The 14,975-nt window shown below is 34.7% G+C and overlaps 2 protein-coding genes and 1 non-coding gene across 4 annotated transcripts in view; 2 read left to right on the forward strand and 1 right to left on the reverse strand.

The window, feature by feature from the left end:
- The first annotated feature begins 1,661 nt into the window (after positions 1 to 1,661).
- On the forward strand, positions 1,662 to 6,079 carry pla2g10 (phospholipase A2 group X). The gene is made up of 4 exons (XM_087809433.1): positions 1,662 to 1,764; positions 3,262 to 3,424; positions 4,865 to 4,971; positions 5,761 to 6,079. The coding sequence occupies exons 1-4, from the start codon at positions 1,728 to 1,730 to the stop codon at positions 5,907 to 5,909; spliced, it is 456 nt and encodes a 151-aa protein (XP_087665559.1). The 5' UTR covers positions 1,662 to 1,727; the 3' UTR covers positions 5,910 to 6,079.
- A 4,747-nt stretch (positions 6,080 to 10,826) lies between these two features.
- trnat-cgu (transfer RNA threonine (anticodon CGU)) lies at positions 10,827 to 10,898 on the reverse strand. The gene has a single exon. It is a non-coding gene; the product is annotated as a tRNA-Thr (tRNA).
- Positions 10,899 to 13,547: 2,649 nt separating this feature from the next.
- Positions 13,548 to 14,975, forward strand: part of axin1 (axin 1) — a 36,009-nt gene continuing 34,581 nt past the window's right edge. For both annotated transcript variants that reach the window (XM_087808913.1, XM_087808915.1), the window contains exon 1: positions 13,548 to 13,784. The gene's annotated coding sequence lies outside the window, so the exon portion shown is untranslated. The remainder of the gene's footprint in view (positions 13,785 to 14,975) is intronic.

Here is a 14,975-nt window from a genome sequence, read left to right on the forward strand (position 1 = left end):
AACCAAATTGAATGTAAAATAAAAACGAGTTTATTTTCTTTCAAGCAGTTCATTTAAATTTAAATTAGAATTAATTTTATTATTTAACTTAAAAGCTTAACATAATAATTAAATAATTGGGAATTATTACATTTTTATATGTACCCTTTAACTTACTCATTTTATATTATATTATTTTATCTATTTATACCATTTAATTTATTAAAAAACAGATTGGACTGGATTTTTTTAGCAATACTGGTAATAATCGTTTTCTGATTCTGCGCACAAGTGCATCTTCCAATGTTTAGTGTGTAATCGGAAAAAATCAATTGCTAGAAACATTTTTCGAGGTATAGATTTTGTTTTGTCGTGCAACTACTCCAACAACAACTGCTTTTTAAATTTAAAATAATAAAATAAAATAGATGTTAAGAATCATTTGACCTGGACACCCTATTAATATAGCCATGGTGCGAATATTGAGAATGTGGGCCTGGAGCTCCATCTAGGCCACACCTGGGCGAGAAAGCAGTCCATATCTAGCCCCATGAGGTCAGAATTGTCAAGTTTTGAAGTTAAAAAATGTAGTTTTTAATTGCCCACTTTCGTTAATTGGTGCCCTCTCTAAAACAACATTCATTATTAGTAGGATTATTATTATACATTTCACTATTTCATGATCCAATTCTAACTATGTTGTCGCTTGTTTTTTTTAACTTTTCAACTGATAGCGGAAAATAATGATATATCTCAATTTAATTTATGTTTTGATATTGTTTGCTCTGATGTCTCTGACTTTGAAAAGTAATTTTGAAACAAAAGTGTGTTTTTAAAAATTAGACTGATTTTTTTTATTTTTTTTATATATATATATATATATATATATATATATTATTCAGTATTATGTTGTAAAATCAGGTTCTTTGTCTGAATGAAGGAAATTCAAGGTCAGGTTCATACATAGTTCAAAAGAAAAGATCGTACCAGATCCCACATGAAACTGATAAACAGATAAAATATAAGATATTATAATATCTTTCAAGATTCCCTTGTTTTAGTAACCAAGATGTCAGTAGGTTTGTTGCACGACTTCACCACTAGAGGGCTGTAGCTCATCTTCTAATTTTACCTTTGAAAAAAACTACATTTTCACTTAATCTTGATTCTTACCTTATTTGTTTCTGATTTAAAACTTAAAAAGTAGTGAATTTCTGAAAAATCTTGTGCACCAGCACCGGTTTCAGCTACTCTGTCCAATTGAAATGTATCAAAACAATTGTACCTAAAAACAAAAAGCCTTAAGATTTAAAACTAAACTTTTTATTTTGGAGAATTGAATCACACTAGCTCTGTTGTCAAAGCCCAAACGCCTGATGAGTAACTGTAGTGGAGGGTGTAACAAAAGATTCTAAATAATATGACATCTATCGAAGCCAAAATGTTTAACTGTGACTCGAAAAATAACCGCTTTGTCAAACATATCTGAGGCAAAAAAAAACTATTCCTTGCTATAAACACTCATCATGAGATCCTCACATTCAGACTAAATTACAAGTAATTTACCTTATCTACACAATTCAAGTTATTCACAGACTGTGCTCCTCCTTTTTCCTCCAGGGGAAAGCTGGGAGTGAACGTGGCGGGATTAGCTCACAGGCCGATTATTTAAACACCCTCTAAAAAAAGCCAACAACACACACCAACAGCAGAGGAGCAGCACGTGAAGAGCCGAGCAGCTGGATGAGATGAGCATGTTTCAGTGGATACTTCTGCTTCTGTCAGGTCAGTCCAGCCACCGCCAAGTATTTTAATGATCTTAAAGTACTTGGAAAGGAAATAGTGAGATCATTTTTTTTTTTGCATAAACAAACATAGAACTATTTTTCTTAAATGACACATCGGGAAGTGTTTATTCGTCATGATCACATGACCACACGAGCACATAGATGCAGTTTTACATGCAGGAAGATAAAAAGATTAATGAATACGTTTATATTACTACATAAAATAAAATAGTTTCGCCTTCTTGTAAACCATAATTGTGATGTTGAATGTGTCTCTTATTGTAAGATACAACAATATTAAGGATAAATAAACCACCAGTTGAGAACCCCTGCTGTGAAGCATCACTCTTTCTGTTACTCTTATAGACTTTGTTATATAAACTCTTCTCACAGTCTTTCCACCCTGACTTCACTCTCTTCTTAACCTCCCTCATTTCCAGCATCATCATCACTTTCCCTCTCTCTTGCCTCTACAGAATCAAAATCTGAAACAAAAATGTCAGTATTGTAAAAACAACACAGGACTTTGTATTCTGATGTTTTGGATACAAAAATAGAATTAACGAAATACAATAAAGTGAAATAACATGAGTTGATTACATAATATAAAACTTATATATATCACAAACACCTTTCTTGACCCAGAGATAACACAAGGGTTTACCTACCTTGATTCTTGTTTCTCATTCCGTTCATTTTGACACACGTTGCCTCTACAGAATCAAAAACAGAACAACTTTATTGCTGTTATTTATTAAAAAAAAAAAATAGAACACATGTAATGTTTTGCTTTCATAAACATAGAAATAAATAAATAAATTAGGATTAAATTAAATAAATAGATGAAATAATATCAATTAAACCTATCGGCTCACATAGTAGTTAACAGTTATTTAAATAAAATAATTTCAATTTTTATTATATAAACAATATCTTATAGACTCTCCTCTTAGTCATGTACATTCTTTCCACCCTACCTTCACTCTCCTCTTCACCAACGTTGATTCTTGCATCTCCACTGTTTCTTATTCCTCTAGTCCAAGAGACATAATCAGGAGAAGTTTATTTCCATTATTGTAAACACAACACAGGATTGTTTTAATGGATAAATTACAATCTAATAAAACGGGTGACGCATATATAAAAGTTTACACTAATTTAAATAAAATAAATTATATCTCCCAAGATGCTAATGTTTTATTTAAATCAAACGAATAATATATCTTCAATTTTTAATACAAACTATAAATAAATCATATCCTGTTTAATGGAATTTTAGGAATTTTATAGAATTTTACACACTTTAACTCCAAGTTTTTGTTGAATAACTTTTAAAAATGTGTTTTGTGTGACTATAAATAATAATGTTTAAATCATTAAAGTTAATTATATTTAATAAAACAGTAATTTGCATTTTACTCTTGTGGTACATGTTCATCCTGCTGTTTCTAAAAAATTCTTGTTGACACGCTCTCTGTGTTGTCGTGTCCTGCAGTGTCGGCGGCGGCGCCTCAAGGGCCACAGCGCTCCAAGAGGGGTCTTCTGGAGCTGGCAGGAGCCATCAAATGCAGCACCGGCAGATCGGCTCTGTCTTACGCCGTGTACGGCTGCTACTGCGGGCTGGGAGGTCAGGGCTGGCCCCGGGATAGAGCCGACTGGTGAGGTCAACCCGACTGTGTTTCTAGAGTTGACACCCAAATATAAGAGCCATACATTATGTGGCAGAAGGATGTTGTTGAAGCTACATTTCTGAGGCGACCCTTTTCTACTTCCCGTGTAATTTCATGTTGGGCGTCCGTGATCTAATGAAGGCTTTACCTCCAAAAGATTCCACACCTAAATCCTAATTTCCTCTCTCGCCACGAAAAGTTCAAGCCCGCGCAAACCACTTGACTTTTAAGTATCTGTTGCGCCTGCTTTAAAATAGTCACGCTGCAGTTCTGACCGCAGAACTGCTTCCATGTCTGCTCCCAGTTTAGTTTAGTCCAGAACAAAACATGCTTCCACACGCTCGCCTCACTTGTTTATCTGTGGACAGAAACAAACTTGTGTCATTCATCCACCCATCATCTATCATCTATACTTTTATCTATTTAACTGTCTATACTTTTATCTATACCGTTATCTATCCATCTATACCTTTATCTATCCATCCACCTATACCTTTATCTATCTATTCAACTCTCTATCTATTTATCTATCCATCCATATATACCTTTATCTATTTAACTGTCTATACTTTTATCTATCCATCTATCTATACCGTTATCCATCCATCCATCTATACCTTTATCTATCCATCCATCTATACCTTTATCTATTTAACTGTATACTTTTATCTATCCATCTATCTATACCGTTATCCATCCATCCATCTATACCTTTATCTATGTATTCAACTGTCTATCTCTTTATCAATCCATCCATCTATACTTTTATCTATCCATCCCTCTATACCTTTATCTATCTATCCATCTATACCTTTATCTATCTATTCAACTTTCTATCCCTTTATCCATCCATTGATCTATACCTTTATCTATCTATCTATCCATCTATACCTTTATCTATCTATCCATCTATACCTTCATCTATCTATTTAACTGTCCATCCCTTTATCTATCCATCCATCTATACCTTTATCCATCTATTCAATTGGCTATCCCTTTATCTATGAATCCATCTATCCATAATGAATCTATTCTTCCATCCATCCATCTCTAATCCGTCTTTCATCTAACGTCTGTCCATTTATACATTTCTTCATACTTAGATTTATCCATCATCCATAAATCTATCTTTCCAGCTATTATCTATCTATCCATTCGTCTATCCAACCATCATCTATTGATCTGTCTGTCTATCCATTAACCCATTTACCCATTTACCCATCCATCCATCCATCCATCCATCCATCCATCCATCCATCCATCCATCCATCCGTCTATCATCTAGTTAAGTCAATGTTCTTCACCACTGGTACTCGCAATCATCTTTCCTATGTACGTTTACGTATTTATCCTAAATAAACAGATTTAAAAAAATGGTTTATACACTTATGTGGTGAATGTCATTTTAAAATCCACTGCTGTGTTCAGGTGCTGCCACAAACACGACTGCTGCTATGGAGATGCCGAAGCTTTCGGCTGCAGAACTAAAACCGACCGATACGAGTGGACATGTGACGACAGGACAGCAGAGTGTGGTATGTAAATATCAATCATTGTATTCTCCTTACGCCAGCAGCCAAAGGTACTTTATTAATAATAAAACCAAACATTCAACTGTTTTATTTTGTGTGTTTTATCAGTTTTATCTTGCCCTTTAAAGTATATACTTTATTGAGTATTGTTTTGATTGTTTAAGCGCTTTGTGACCCTGGTGTGGAAAAGCGCTACATAAATAAAAATTACTTACTTACTTACATAAGTATAGCTCTTACACTACTCAAACCAAATTGCACAAGTCCTTCACGGGTGTGACTCTCAAAGGTTTGACAAGTTTGACAAAATCTACATGATCATGGACTCTTAGCAAATCAGAGATCCATCGCAGAGACGTCGTCGACGTGGTGGTTGTGGAAAGTTACCGCAGTTGTTTTCTTCTAGAGAGAATCTGTTCCACAGATGACTTATGCAGTCTGTCCTTGGGACCAGAAACTAGCTGGCACCATCAAGAGATTGTTTTATTTTTCTCAGTGTAAGTGTAGGCCTGACCTGACCTGAAGAACAGCTGAGCACATGGAATTTAATGCAATGCAATGATTATTTAATGTGAATTAAACGTGAAAGGTTATCAGTTAATCAAGTGACTTTTTAATATATACATATATATTAAATATTATATATATAAGTACAAATTACTTACTTACTATTCTAAATGTCCGTTAAATCTAGATGATCGACACAGTAAAACTTGTCATTTTTCAATTTCCGAACAGACTGTCGTGACGTCGCAGTGATAATGTCTCATCATGGGCTCTTTCTCACCACAGATGATTTGAAGGACAACTGTGAAAAGCTCTTGTGCAAGTGCGACAGAGAAGCTGCCAAGTGCCTGAGAAAAGCCCCGTTCATAACCAGATACGCTCTCTGGCCAGACTTCATGTGTGGAAGCAAAGAGGTGATGTGTAATATATACTGATGGCTTTTACACTCTTTTTCTTTTTTACTGATACAGCCACAGAAATATGGATGTTTTTGTATTTTTTATAAAATGAAGAGCTTTGTAAACAAATTGACTGTATGAAACTGTATTTTTTTTTTCCACAACAGTTGTGCAATAAAGAGATTTATACATTTGAATAAGTTGAACTTTAAGGTGTGAATGTTCTTGATTTTGTTTCAATTTGCTTCATCCTTTCAGTGTTCAATTCATTCAAAATGTACCTACTTCTACCTCTGATACTTTCTTTTTGAACTGCACAATTGAACCATGGGCTCGCTAGTTTAGATTTTTTTGTTCTTCTTCTCACACTTATTTTTACCTTTACCTCTAGATTTTTATGCAATTGTGATGACATTTTATGAGGGAGAACATTCATCCAGTAGGGCGTAAAAATTCTAAATTTTCTTTCCAAAACAAATAGTTGTAGTAATAAGCAGATTAGTTAAAAGTAAAAAAAAAAGAAAAATACGTACATTTCAATATTGAACTATAAAAATCACTATGATTGGAATATCTTTTAAAATTTTAATGATAACAATATTCCAACTTATGTTTTTTTTTAGGGATTAGCCACTTTTCTTAAGCCTTGCTCGAGATTGTTACCGTTTAAAATTTAAGCAAATACCTACAAAACACATTTTCTTTGAATTCCCAAACAGACCAAGGGTGTGTTACTTGTAAATACTTTGAATTTAATTGACATTTATTCAATATATTATTATTTAACAGCCTCTGGATATTCATGTCGCCATTACATAAAATATGAAGAAAAAAAAAATACTAAGAAATGAAGTAACTATGTCAAAATCTTTAAAAACCCATCAGGAACTCGCTTGCAAAAGACAGCATTTTCATCATTTGCTAACAAGGCCATAAACATCTTAGAAAATAATTTGATTATTGTGATTAAATCCAACATGTAATCTCCAAAAATGTGTTTTTGCATGATTACATTTATTGTTTGTTATCATATAATAATATATTATATATATATATATATATATATATATATATATATATAATATATATTATATATAATATATTATTATCATGATTTACATGTATCTGTTTTGAATTTTAGTTTTGATTTATTTCATTCAAAATGTGATATTACTAACTTTAAATAACATGAATTATCCATAATATTCAAATACTTTCTTGAGAGGGAACTAGCTTAGAGCGTCACAATCCCACCCTGAGGTAAAGAAAATACACAATGAAAGGTAAAAGTCACAACTACTGTTAGGTTGTCGACCTCACACACTGACGACACTTTTCTAAAATAAATGAGAATTCTGAGTCACAGATGACTCACAAACTAAAAAAAAGATTTTTCTTTTAGAATCCTTGACTCTCTTCAGGGACGGAGACTTGGTAGCAAACAAAAGGAAAAGTTGTTTTTCAGTCCAATTATTCAGAAAAGGAATGTAAAAATATATAACTATGTTTTGCTTCAATAAACTACTTTGAAATATACACGGCAATTAAAACACGTCTCAAAGTCACTTTCCTCTCTATAATCATAGTCAACAACACTCCCCCCTGGAATGATTCTGCAGTTTAGAGTTCCTGCCCTCGTTTAATTCCACGGCAGAAACACACAGCTTCTTTGTTGACCGAGCTCATGCGTGGACTGAAATGGGAGATGATGCCGTGGTGCTGTGTCCGAAGTCCCGTAAATACGTATCTGGGTCACGGCCCACAAACACTTGCCCGATTGTCCGCGACCTTCGGTGTACAGGAGCTCGGAAGTTCCAGGAATCATAGAGTGCATTTCCTTTTTGGATGCATTGATTCAGTCATTTGAGATGAAATATTGATATTATATATCACGGTGAACTCTTGAGAGGTTACGAACACTCATCGTGGCCCATTAATGTTATGTTTCAGGCATGTAATGTATAGCTTGAGCTATGTAGTATTTAAAATATTATGTATTTATTCTATTTATAACATATTAGCACTATTGTTAACTCATTTATATTTATACTTTATATACATCAATGATTATATGCAATACTAATAAGGTTATTTATTTATTCTGTTTATACTATATTGCACTATTTTTAACTTATTAATATTTATACTTTTTTTATATACATCTCTCTGCTGTGTTTTTTAACGGTTGCCAAGCAACGAAATTTCGTTGCCAGTTTCACTGCTGTGTTTTCTGTGCAACGATAATAGAAAAGAAAGTCTATTGTGCCATTTCAGTCTTTGATATTTGAACAGATTATAAAGTCACATGGTTATTTTAAGACAGTGGTGAGCAATTCAATTTTCTCAGGGGCCGCATTTTATAACAATGATGGGTTTGAGGGGCCACTACGCAAAATCAAAGGAGCGAAAAGTGTAAAATCAAGTAAACAGAATTAAAGCTAAAATTATCATTATATCATACTTGTGCTATATAACTTTTTTATCTGCAGCGAGAATTCTGACAAGCTCTAGTAGAAGAACTCACATTTCTCCGATCCTTAAAACTCTTCACTGGCTGCCAGTTTCTTTCAGGATCAATTTTAAAATACTTAATTTCAGATCTATTCATGGTCAGACTCCTCCTTACATCAGTGATCTGATCCAGACTTACACCCCAGCTCGGGCTCTTAGGTCTGTGGATCAAAATCTACTGATAGTTCCTGAACACGGTTCAGGACCAGAGGAGAGAAATCCTTCCAGGCTGTTGCTCCTAAGCTTTGGAACCATCTTCCAAGACATTTTTATTTGTGCTTTTCCCTGATTTTCTGGGACTTCTGTGTTTGTCTTATGTGTTTTGATCTTTTAAAGTATATATTTTAACTGTGTATTGTTTTATATTGTTAAAGCGCTTTGTGACCCTGGTCTAGAAAGGCACTGTAGAAATAACCATTACTTACTTACTTTTAAAAATATATTTTAATGTTCACTTAATTCTTTTTTAAGGGGGAAATAAATACAATTCAAAATTACAAAGAAGGGGAACAGTCATAAAAAAAAAAACTTACAGTCATATTTAGCTATCAGTAATGAATAATAGAAATAACTACAAAATACAATTGTTAGTTTCTACATGATCTTTGACCTCATGAGGGCCACACTTTGCCCAGGTATGTTCTAAGATTACAATTTCATTTTAAGCTCTTTTTAATACTAAACTTTTATAAAAAATATTCATGGTTATATTTTTTTAAATATGTCTCATAATGTATATTTTGATCAGGGAAATCAAAGAGGCGTCGCAACATGTCTGCCTTGGTCCTTGGTTCTGTTTTTCTATTTCTTATTATGTGTGTTGTCTTGTTTCATTTTTGATTCTGTGCCGGCACCACAAACAAGCTTATGTAGTGTTTACTACACTGGCAATAAAAGTTTCTCATTCTGAAATATATAGAGGATTTTTTTTCAGCTTACACACTTCCCTACATATTCAAAATATAGGTTAGGTAAGGTAGAACTTTATTGATCTAAAGTAAATCGTTTTTTCCAATTAGACACAGCAATACAGCAATTATTCATAAGAATAAGAACAAGAACAAAGAGAAATAAAGAGAAAGAACAAGATGATACAATCTAAGGCTAAAGATAAAGATAAAGAACATAGATCAAAGAAAAATAACAAAGATAAAGGATACAAAGACTAACATAGAACAGAACATCATGAAACTTTTACTCCACTCCTGCCCCCGAACTCACAATTGTAAGTAAGTAATTTTTATTTGTATAGCGCTTTTCCAGACCAGTACAAACTAATAGTCCGAGGAATGAATGAGTCCCTGAGTCTACTAGTTTTGCACCTGGGAAGGAGCATTCGTGCTCCATCTGCTTCTCTGCTCACTGATGACAGTGTTCAGAGGATGACTGTCATCATCCATGATGGACAGTAGTTTGTTCAATGATCTCCTCTCAGCAACTGTCACCAGTGAGTCCAGCTTCATTAACCGTAACCCTCCTGATCAACCTGTCCAACCTGTTGAGACTCCTCTGGGACACATTCCCACCGACACACCACAGCATAGAACATGACACTGGCCACCACAGACTGGTAGAACATGCAGAGGAGCTTCTTGCAGATGTTAAATGATCGAAGCCTCCTCAGAAAGTACAGTCGACTCTGAACTTTCTTATATACATGGTCTGTGTTGCAGGACCAGTCCAGTTTACTGTCCAGCCTCACGCCGAGGTACTTATAGTTGTCAACTATCTCCACCTCATTGCCTCTGATGGACACTGGACGTGGTTTTGTCCTGGACCTCCCGAAGTCTGAAGTGTAGATGGTGAAGAGGAGAGGGGCCAGTACTGTCTTTGTATATATTGTATATAAATAAATAATTCAAATTATTGAAGTTAACTGATATTACAAGGTTATAGTTACATTACTTGACGCCAATCTCACGCATTGACAGCTTTATTTAATGAGTTTTATCGTTACATTTATTTTAAAGATGGATGAAAAAAGTCTAAAAGAAATTGGAAGAAACATTTTTTCAAACCAGATTATATTACTGGAATCCTACCAAAGGATGACACACACATCCCAAAGTTCCAGATAGTTGTTGAGCAATGTTAAGAAAATAAGTCGACGCCCTTTTTTCACTATAGGGTGAGACTTTCTCACCTAGTCCAGAAACTTTATTATGGTTTAACCACGACTGAATCACACACACATAAGTGGTGTGACCAAACTTAACACCTCATATCTTGCATTTTACCTTATTTCAGATAATATATGATAAAATACAATAGTCAGCTTGTACTTTCAAAAACATTCTGTAGCTTGTTTTAAAAAAACAAACTTATCAAGTATGTTTGAAAGATGACGTGTACACTCACCAGCTTTGATCTGGTTTTCATTCAGACCAACTTAAAGTCGTGAATCTGTTGCAATCTAAAGAATGTTTTGTCTGACTCGACAAAAGGCACGGACGGGGTTCGAACCCGCGATCTTCGGTTTACGAGACCGACGCCTTACCACTTGGCCACCGCGCCTGCGCCGATGGGAGCAACGATATGGTTTATGTAGGTTCACCTTTTACAGCATCTTTGTTTTTAAAAGACAATGATGTTGTTGTTGTTAGCTTATATCAACTTAGATTCACTTGTAGAGTCTGACGATCTCTTAAAATACACAAGAAGAGAAGCGTACATCGTTAAGATCGGAAGTAGTGACGTGATAAATCCACACGAGGACGCTATTCACTTTACACACCTGGCGGATAACAAGAAACCACGTTTTTAGAACCGCGTTTTGTATATTAATATATAATATTTGTACAAAGCAAATTATAATCAAGTTTAAAAACAAGTCATGTATGTCTTGCAAAAAAAAAAAAACTAAACCGGAAACCGTTGGTCTACATCGTTTTATTTTGACGGGAGCTCCAGGATCTTCACCAAAAACATGCTAAAACTTTACCTCATTGTCTAGTCAGATTAAATTACCTATTTGTTTTCTCTCTTTCTCCAAAGCTATTGGGATCATATGTGTACTTTATACTCTGATTCCTAAAAGGAAAAAACGAGTTAAAACTCTTGCCAGTTTTTTTTGTCGGGGAGGAACAGGGGAGATGAGAAAACCCTCAGGCTGTTTGAAAAATAAATAAGACTCCACTGGGAGTGTGTTCACAGAGGAAATCACAGATGTGGAATTTTATAGCTTTATTCGAGAAAGAGTGCAGTATGAAGGCCAGCATGAAGAAGTACATTTTCTTATGAAGTCCATCCAAAAAGATCGTGTTATATTTATATGGACGATTATTTAGAGTTAAAACGTAAACTAAAAGAGCTTTAAACTATATCTATTGTTTCGTTAAAAACATTTTATGTGCATTTTAATTTTGGGTACAACTTAAGGTATTTTTACTTGGACAGATATAATAGAAAAAAGAAGATATAGATAGATATTATTTCTAATTTTGTAAATAATTTGTATATTTTTAAGATCGTTTTTATTTTATTTTGTATTATCTCTTGTACTATTTCTTTCTCCTTGCACTTTATTTTCTTCCAACTGCGCTGTTGTGAAAGTGTGTTTCCCCTCTGGGGATGAATAAAGCCTTTCTATTCTATTATATTCTATTAACCACTTAATTTATTACTTTAAAATCTATCGTACGGACAACTTAATGCTTCTAGGCATTCCATGTTTTCTTTCCTGTCTTTTATTCACATGATACACACAAGTAACTATTTAATGAATTACTATTGTTTTTATAATTAGTTTTTATAATTAGCTTAATTTTTTTTCCCACAATGTTCTTTTTAGTACTGCTTACTCCAAACAATGTAATTTTTATTTTCTGTCATCTTTCTTTAGATATAATGCCAATGCTTGTAGCTAAAATCAATGTAAAAAATCTAGATATCAGAAGTTTCTTCCCTTAAATATATAATTATTTTCTTGAAACTAAAACAAATGTATGTTATTTATATTAAAAAAGATGTATTTAGGTAATGAATGTAATATCTATAAAAGTTAACTTAAGTACAGTATTCAAATTTTCAGATCATGTATATCAGCACATTTTGGATATAAAATAAAATGTCAAACTTTGCAGAGTCATCATGTCTGATATGTCAATACACATGACTCAGAAATCAGAAACTATTATTTCCAGTGTTGTAAACACAACACTGGGATTGTTTGTGGTGACATTACACCAGAATAAAATAATATGAATACAATTAAAATAGATTGATAAAATACATGGAGATTTAATAACAGATATATCATATATATCAACAAAAAAATAGCATATGCTGACATGACTGATTTCTAAAATTCAACAATTGAATATTCTTGCCTCTGATTCAAACATGTAATACTGGACAGTAATAGTGATCGGTAACAACTAAGAAACGGTGCACCATGTTGAAAATGACAGTATTACTTTTGAAGGAAAAGTATTTGAAAGCTCCAGAGCTCGGGTTAAGATTACCCGTGGCCAACAAAGTGGGTGTAGCATGGGGGGGGGAATTGGTTATTGTGCGAGGGGTGTCTGGGATCTGACCCTGCTCACAGGCAGACGGGCGAGTGTGAAATCCATTTGAGAGGTAAGCAGCTGATAAAGCCTGTTAACAAAAGACAACATCATCTCTCCGTCTTTTTCGAGTCCAATTGCTTTTTTGCGGATTGGTCTGTTGCCATGGCTACATTGCAACACGGAGCGAAGACGACTCTCCGTCGAGTAAGTACCAAGAGTGTGAGAAAGTAACGCCGGCGGGGCGGACACGGGATACGAGGAGATGCACGCCAGAAATTCAACTCCATTCATTGTCAATAGAGAGAGAACAAAGTCCTGAGTACGTCGGGATAGGTAGAGGTGAGACGAAGAAACAGGATATTAAATACATGGAAAAACCAGCATGCAGATGGAGAATACTAGCTTGAAACAAGGCACACAGTTCAAGTTAGGAAAGTACTCGATGAAGTACTCCCAGTCCCATTCGCTGATACATCAGAAAACTTGTTAAAATCAAAGGCCTGAGAAGTTGAAATGTTTTTGTGGGCTAATATTATGAGGGAAAATAAATCCGGTCAGTGAATCGGCGGGCTCGGGAAAAGGACAGCAGCCAATGCGGCATGTTCAAAACACCCCCCCCTGCTGGGCGGCCCATGAGCCCGTCGATACGGTGGTTTGATGTCGGAAGGAGCAAAAGAACACCCCCCACAACAAACACAGAGAGGGCTGGAGCACAGAAAGAAGGCTAGAAACGGAGAGAGGCATCGACAGATGGACTCTGTTGTGATTAAAGATGGCGGCGTTCTTCACTGCAGACGTCGGAGGAACAATTTGGAGCCGTAACACAGCGGTGGGAGTAGTCTACCGCGATGAACCACCAAACCGAGAACCACACAGTGAGATAACCCAGCAGGTACGATGATACGAGTCTGTCGGCGCGAAAACACCGCTGCTACCACTTTCCATTGTGTTGTTCGTCCATCTGCTTTTACCGTTATCTTTTCTTTTTCTGTGACACTTCTGTCGTCTCATCATAAGCAAACCACGTCATTCCAGATGACCTTCTAATCTCATGATGAAAACCATGATCCGAGGTCGTCGTTACGTGGAATTTGTATATATTTTTTTATCGGTGCGATATTCCCCCCTTTTTATCGAAGGGCCTTTTTATCTTGTAGTTTGGTAAACACCAACTAAATGATGAATCGTGGCTCACTATAGAGGACGTAATCCAATCGAATGCTTTTTTAGACAAACAGAGGCCGGGACAAAAGACACTAGCAGAACTCCGGAATATATTTTCCGGTATATTTATCAAACGATAAAAACTCTTGAGGTATGAAACGATTATTAAAGATATCGAACCACTTATTTATGTGTTTTTTTTTCATTTCAGAAATCAATTGCTTTAGACTTTAAGTGAAATATAAACCAATTTTTAAAGAAATTGTCAAACATCTTAATATTCTTTTGTTGATCACAGACTCCTCAGTAGACATAAGCCTGTTTGCTGCATGGCCTTATGGGAGATCCACACTGACAGGTGGAACAAAAGAGCAACGCCTCCATCACGAGACATAATGTTGTCTGGTTACAACAGAGGGAAGATAGAAATATATTTGGGTGAAGAATTTGTATGCTAATGCTAACTCATAGGTTGGTAATAACCAAAAAAGTAGGTATTTTGTTGGAAAAAAACGAAAACAACCAAAATTATTGATCAGAAATGTTTCTGGACTCCACCCGTTCCTAAAGTCAATACAAGCTATGCATGAGTTTACAAAAGGAACTATTAGCTGAAAGACTTTAACCATGATGGTAATGTTCAAAACACCCAAAAAGACTATTGTTATGATCGACTTGTTGTGGGATGATTTGGAAATTCAGGAGCCAAGGTCTCAAACTCACAAGTTCCTACAGAAACTGAGTTGATTTCATACTCTTCTTAATAGTCAGGATGCATTACGCTCGACTTTATACACAATAATGCTTAAATAATAGTATCTCTTTTAAAACTGTAATGTAAAATTAAGGTAATTTTAAAGTCACTACTTGTTGGTAACAGTGCTAGGTTATATAACACTTACAACCTATGTTTAACATT

This window comes from Callionymus lyra, chromosome 15, assembly GCF_982586985.1.
Source record: "Callionymus lyra chromosome 15, fCalLyr1.hap1.1, whole genome shotgun sequence".
NCBI classification, from domain to species: domain Eukaryota; kingdom Metazoa; phylum Chordata; class Actinopteri; order Syngnathiformes; family Callionymidae; genus Callionymus; species Callionymus lyra.

Bases quoted from the DNA above. Each gene is read 5' to 3' on its own strand.
- pla2g10 (XM_087809433.1), top strand. From the start codon at position 1,728: ATGAGCATGTTTCAGTGGATACTTCTGCTTCTGTCAG. The intron at 1,765-3,261 runs GTCAGTCCAGCC...CGTGTCCTGCAG, and splicing joins GATACTTCTGCTTCTGTCAG to TGTCGGCGGCGGCGCCTCAA. The intron at 4,972-5,760 runs GTATGTAAATAT...TTCTCACCACAG, and splicing joins CGACAGGACAGCAGAGTGTG to ATGATTTGAAGGACAACTGT.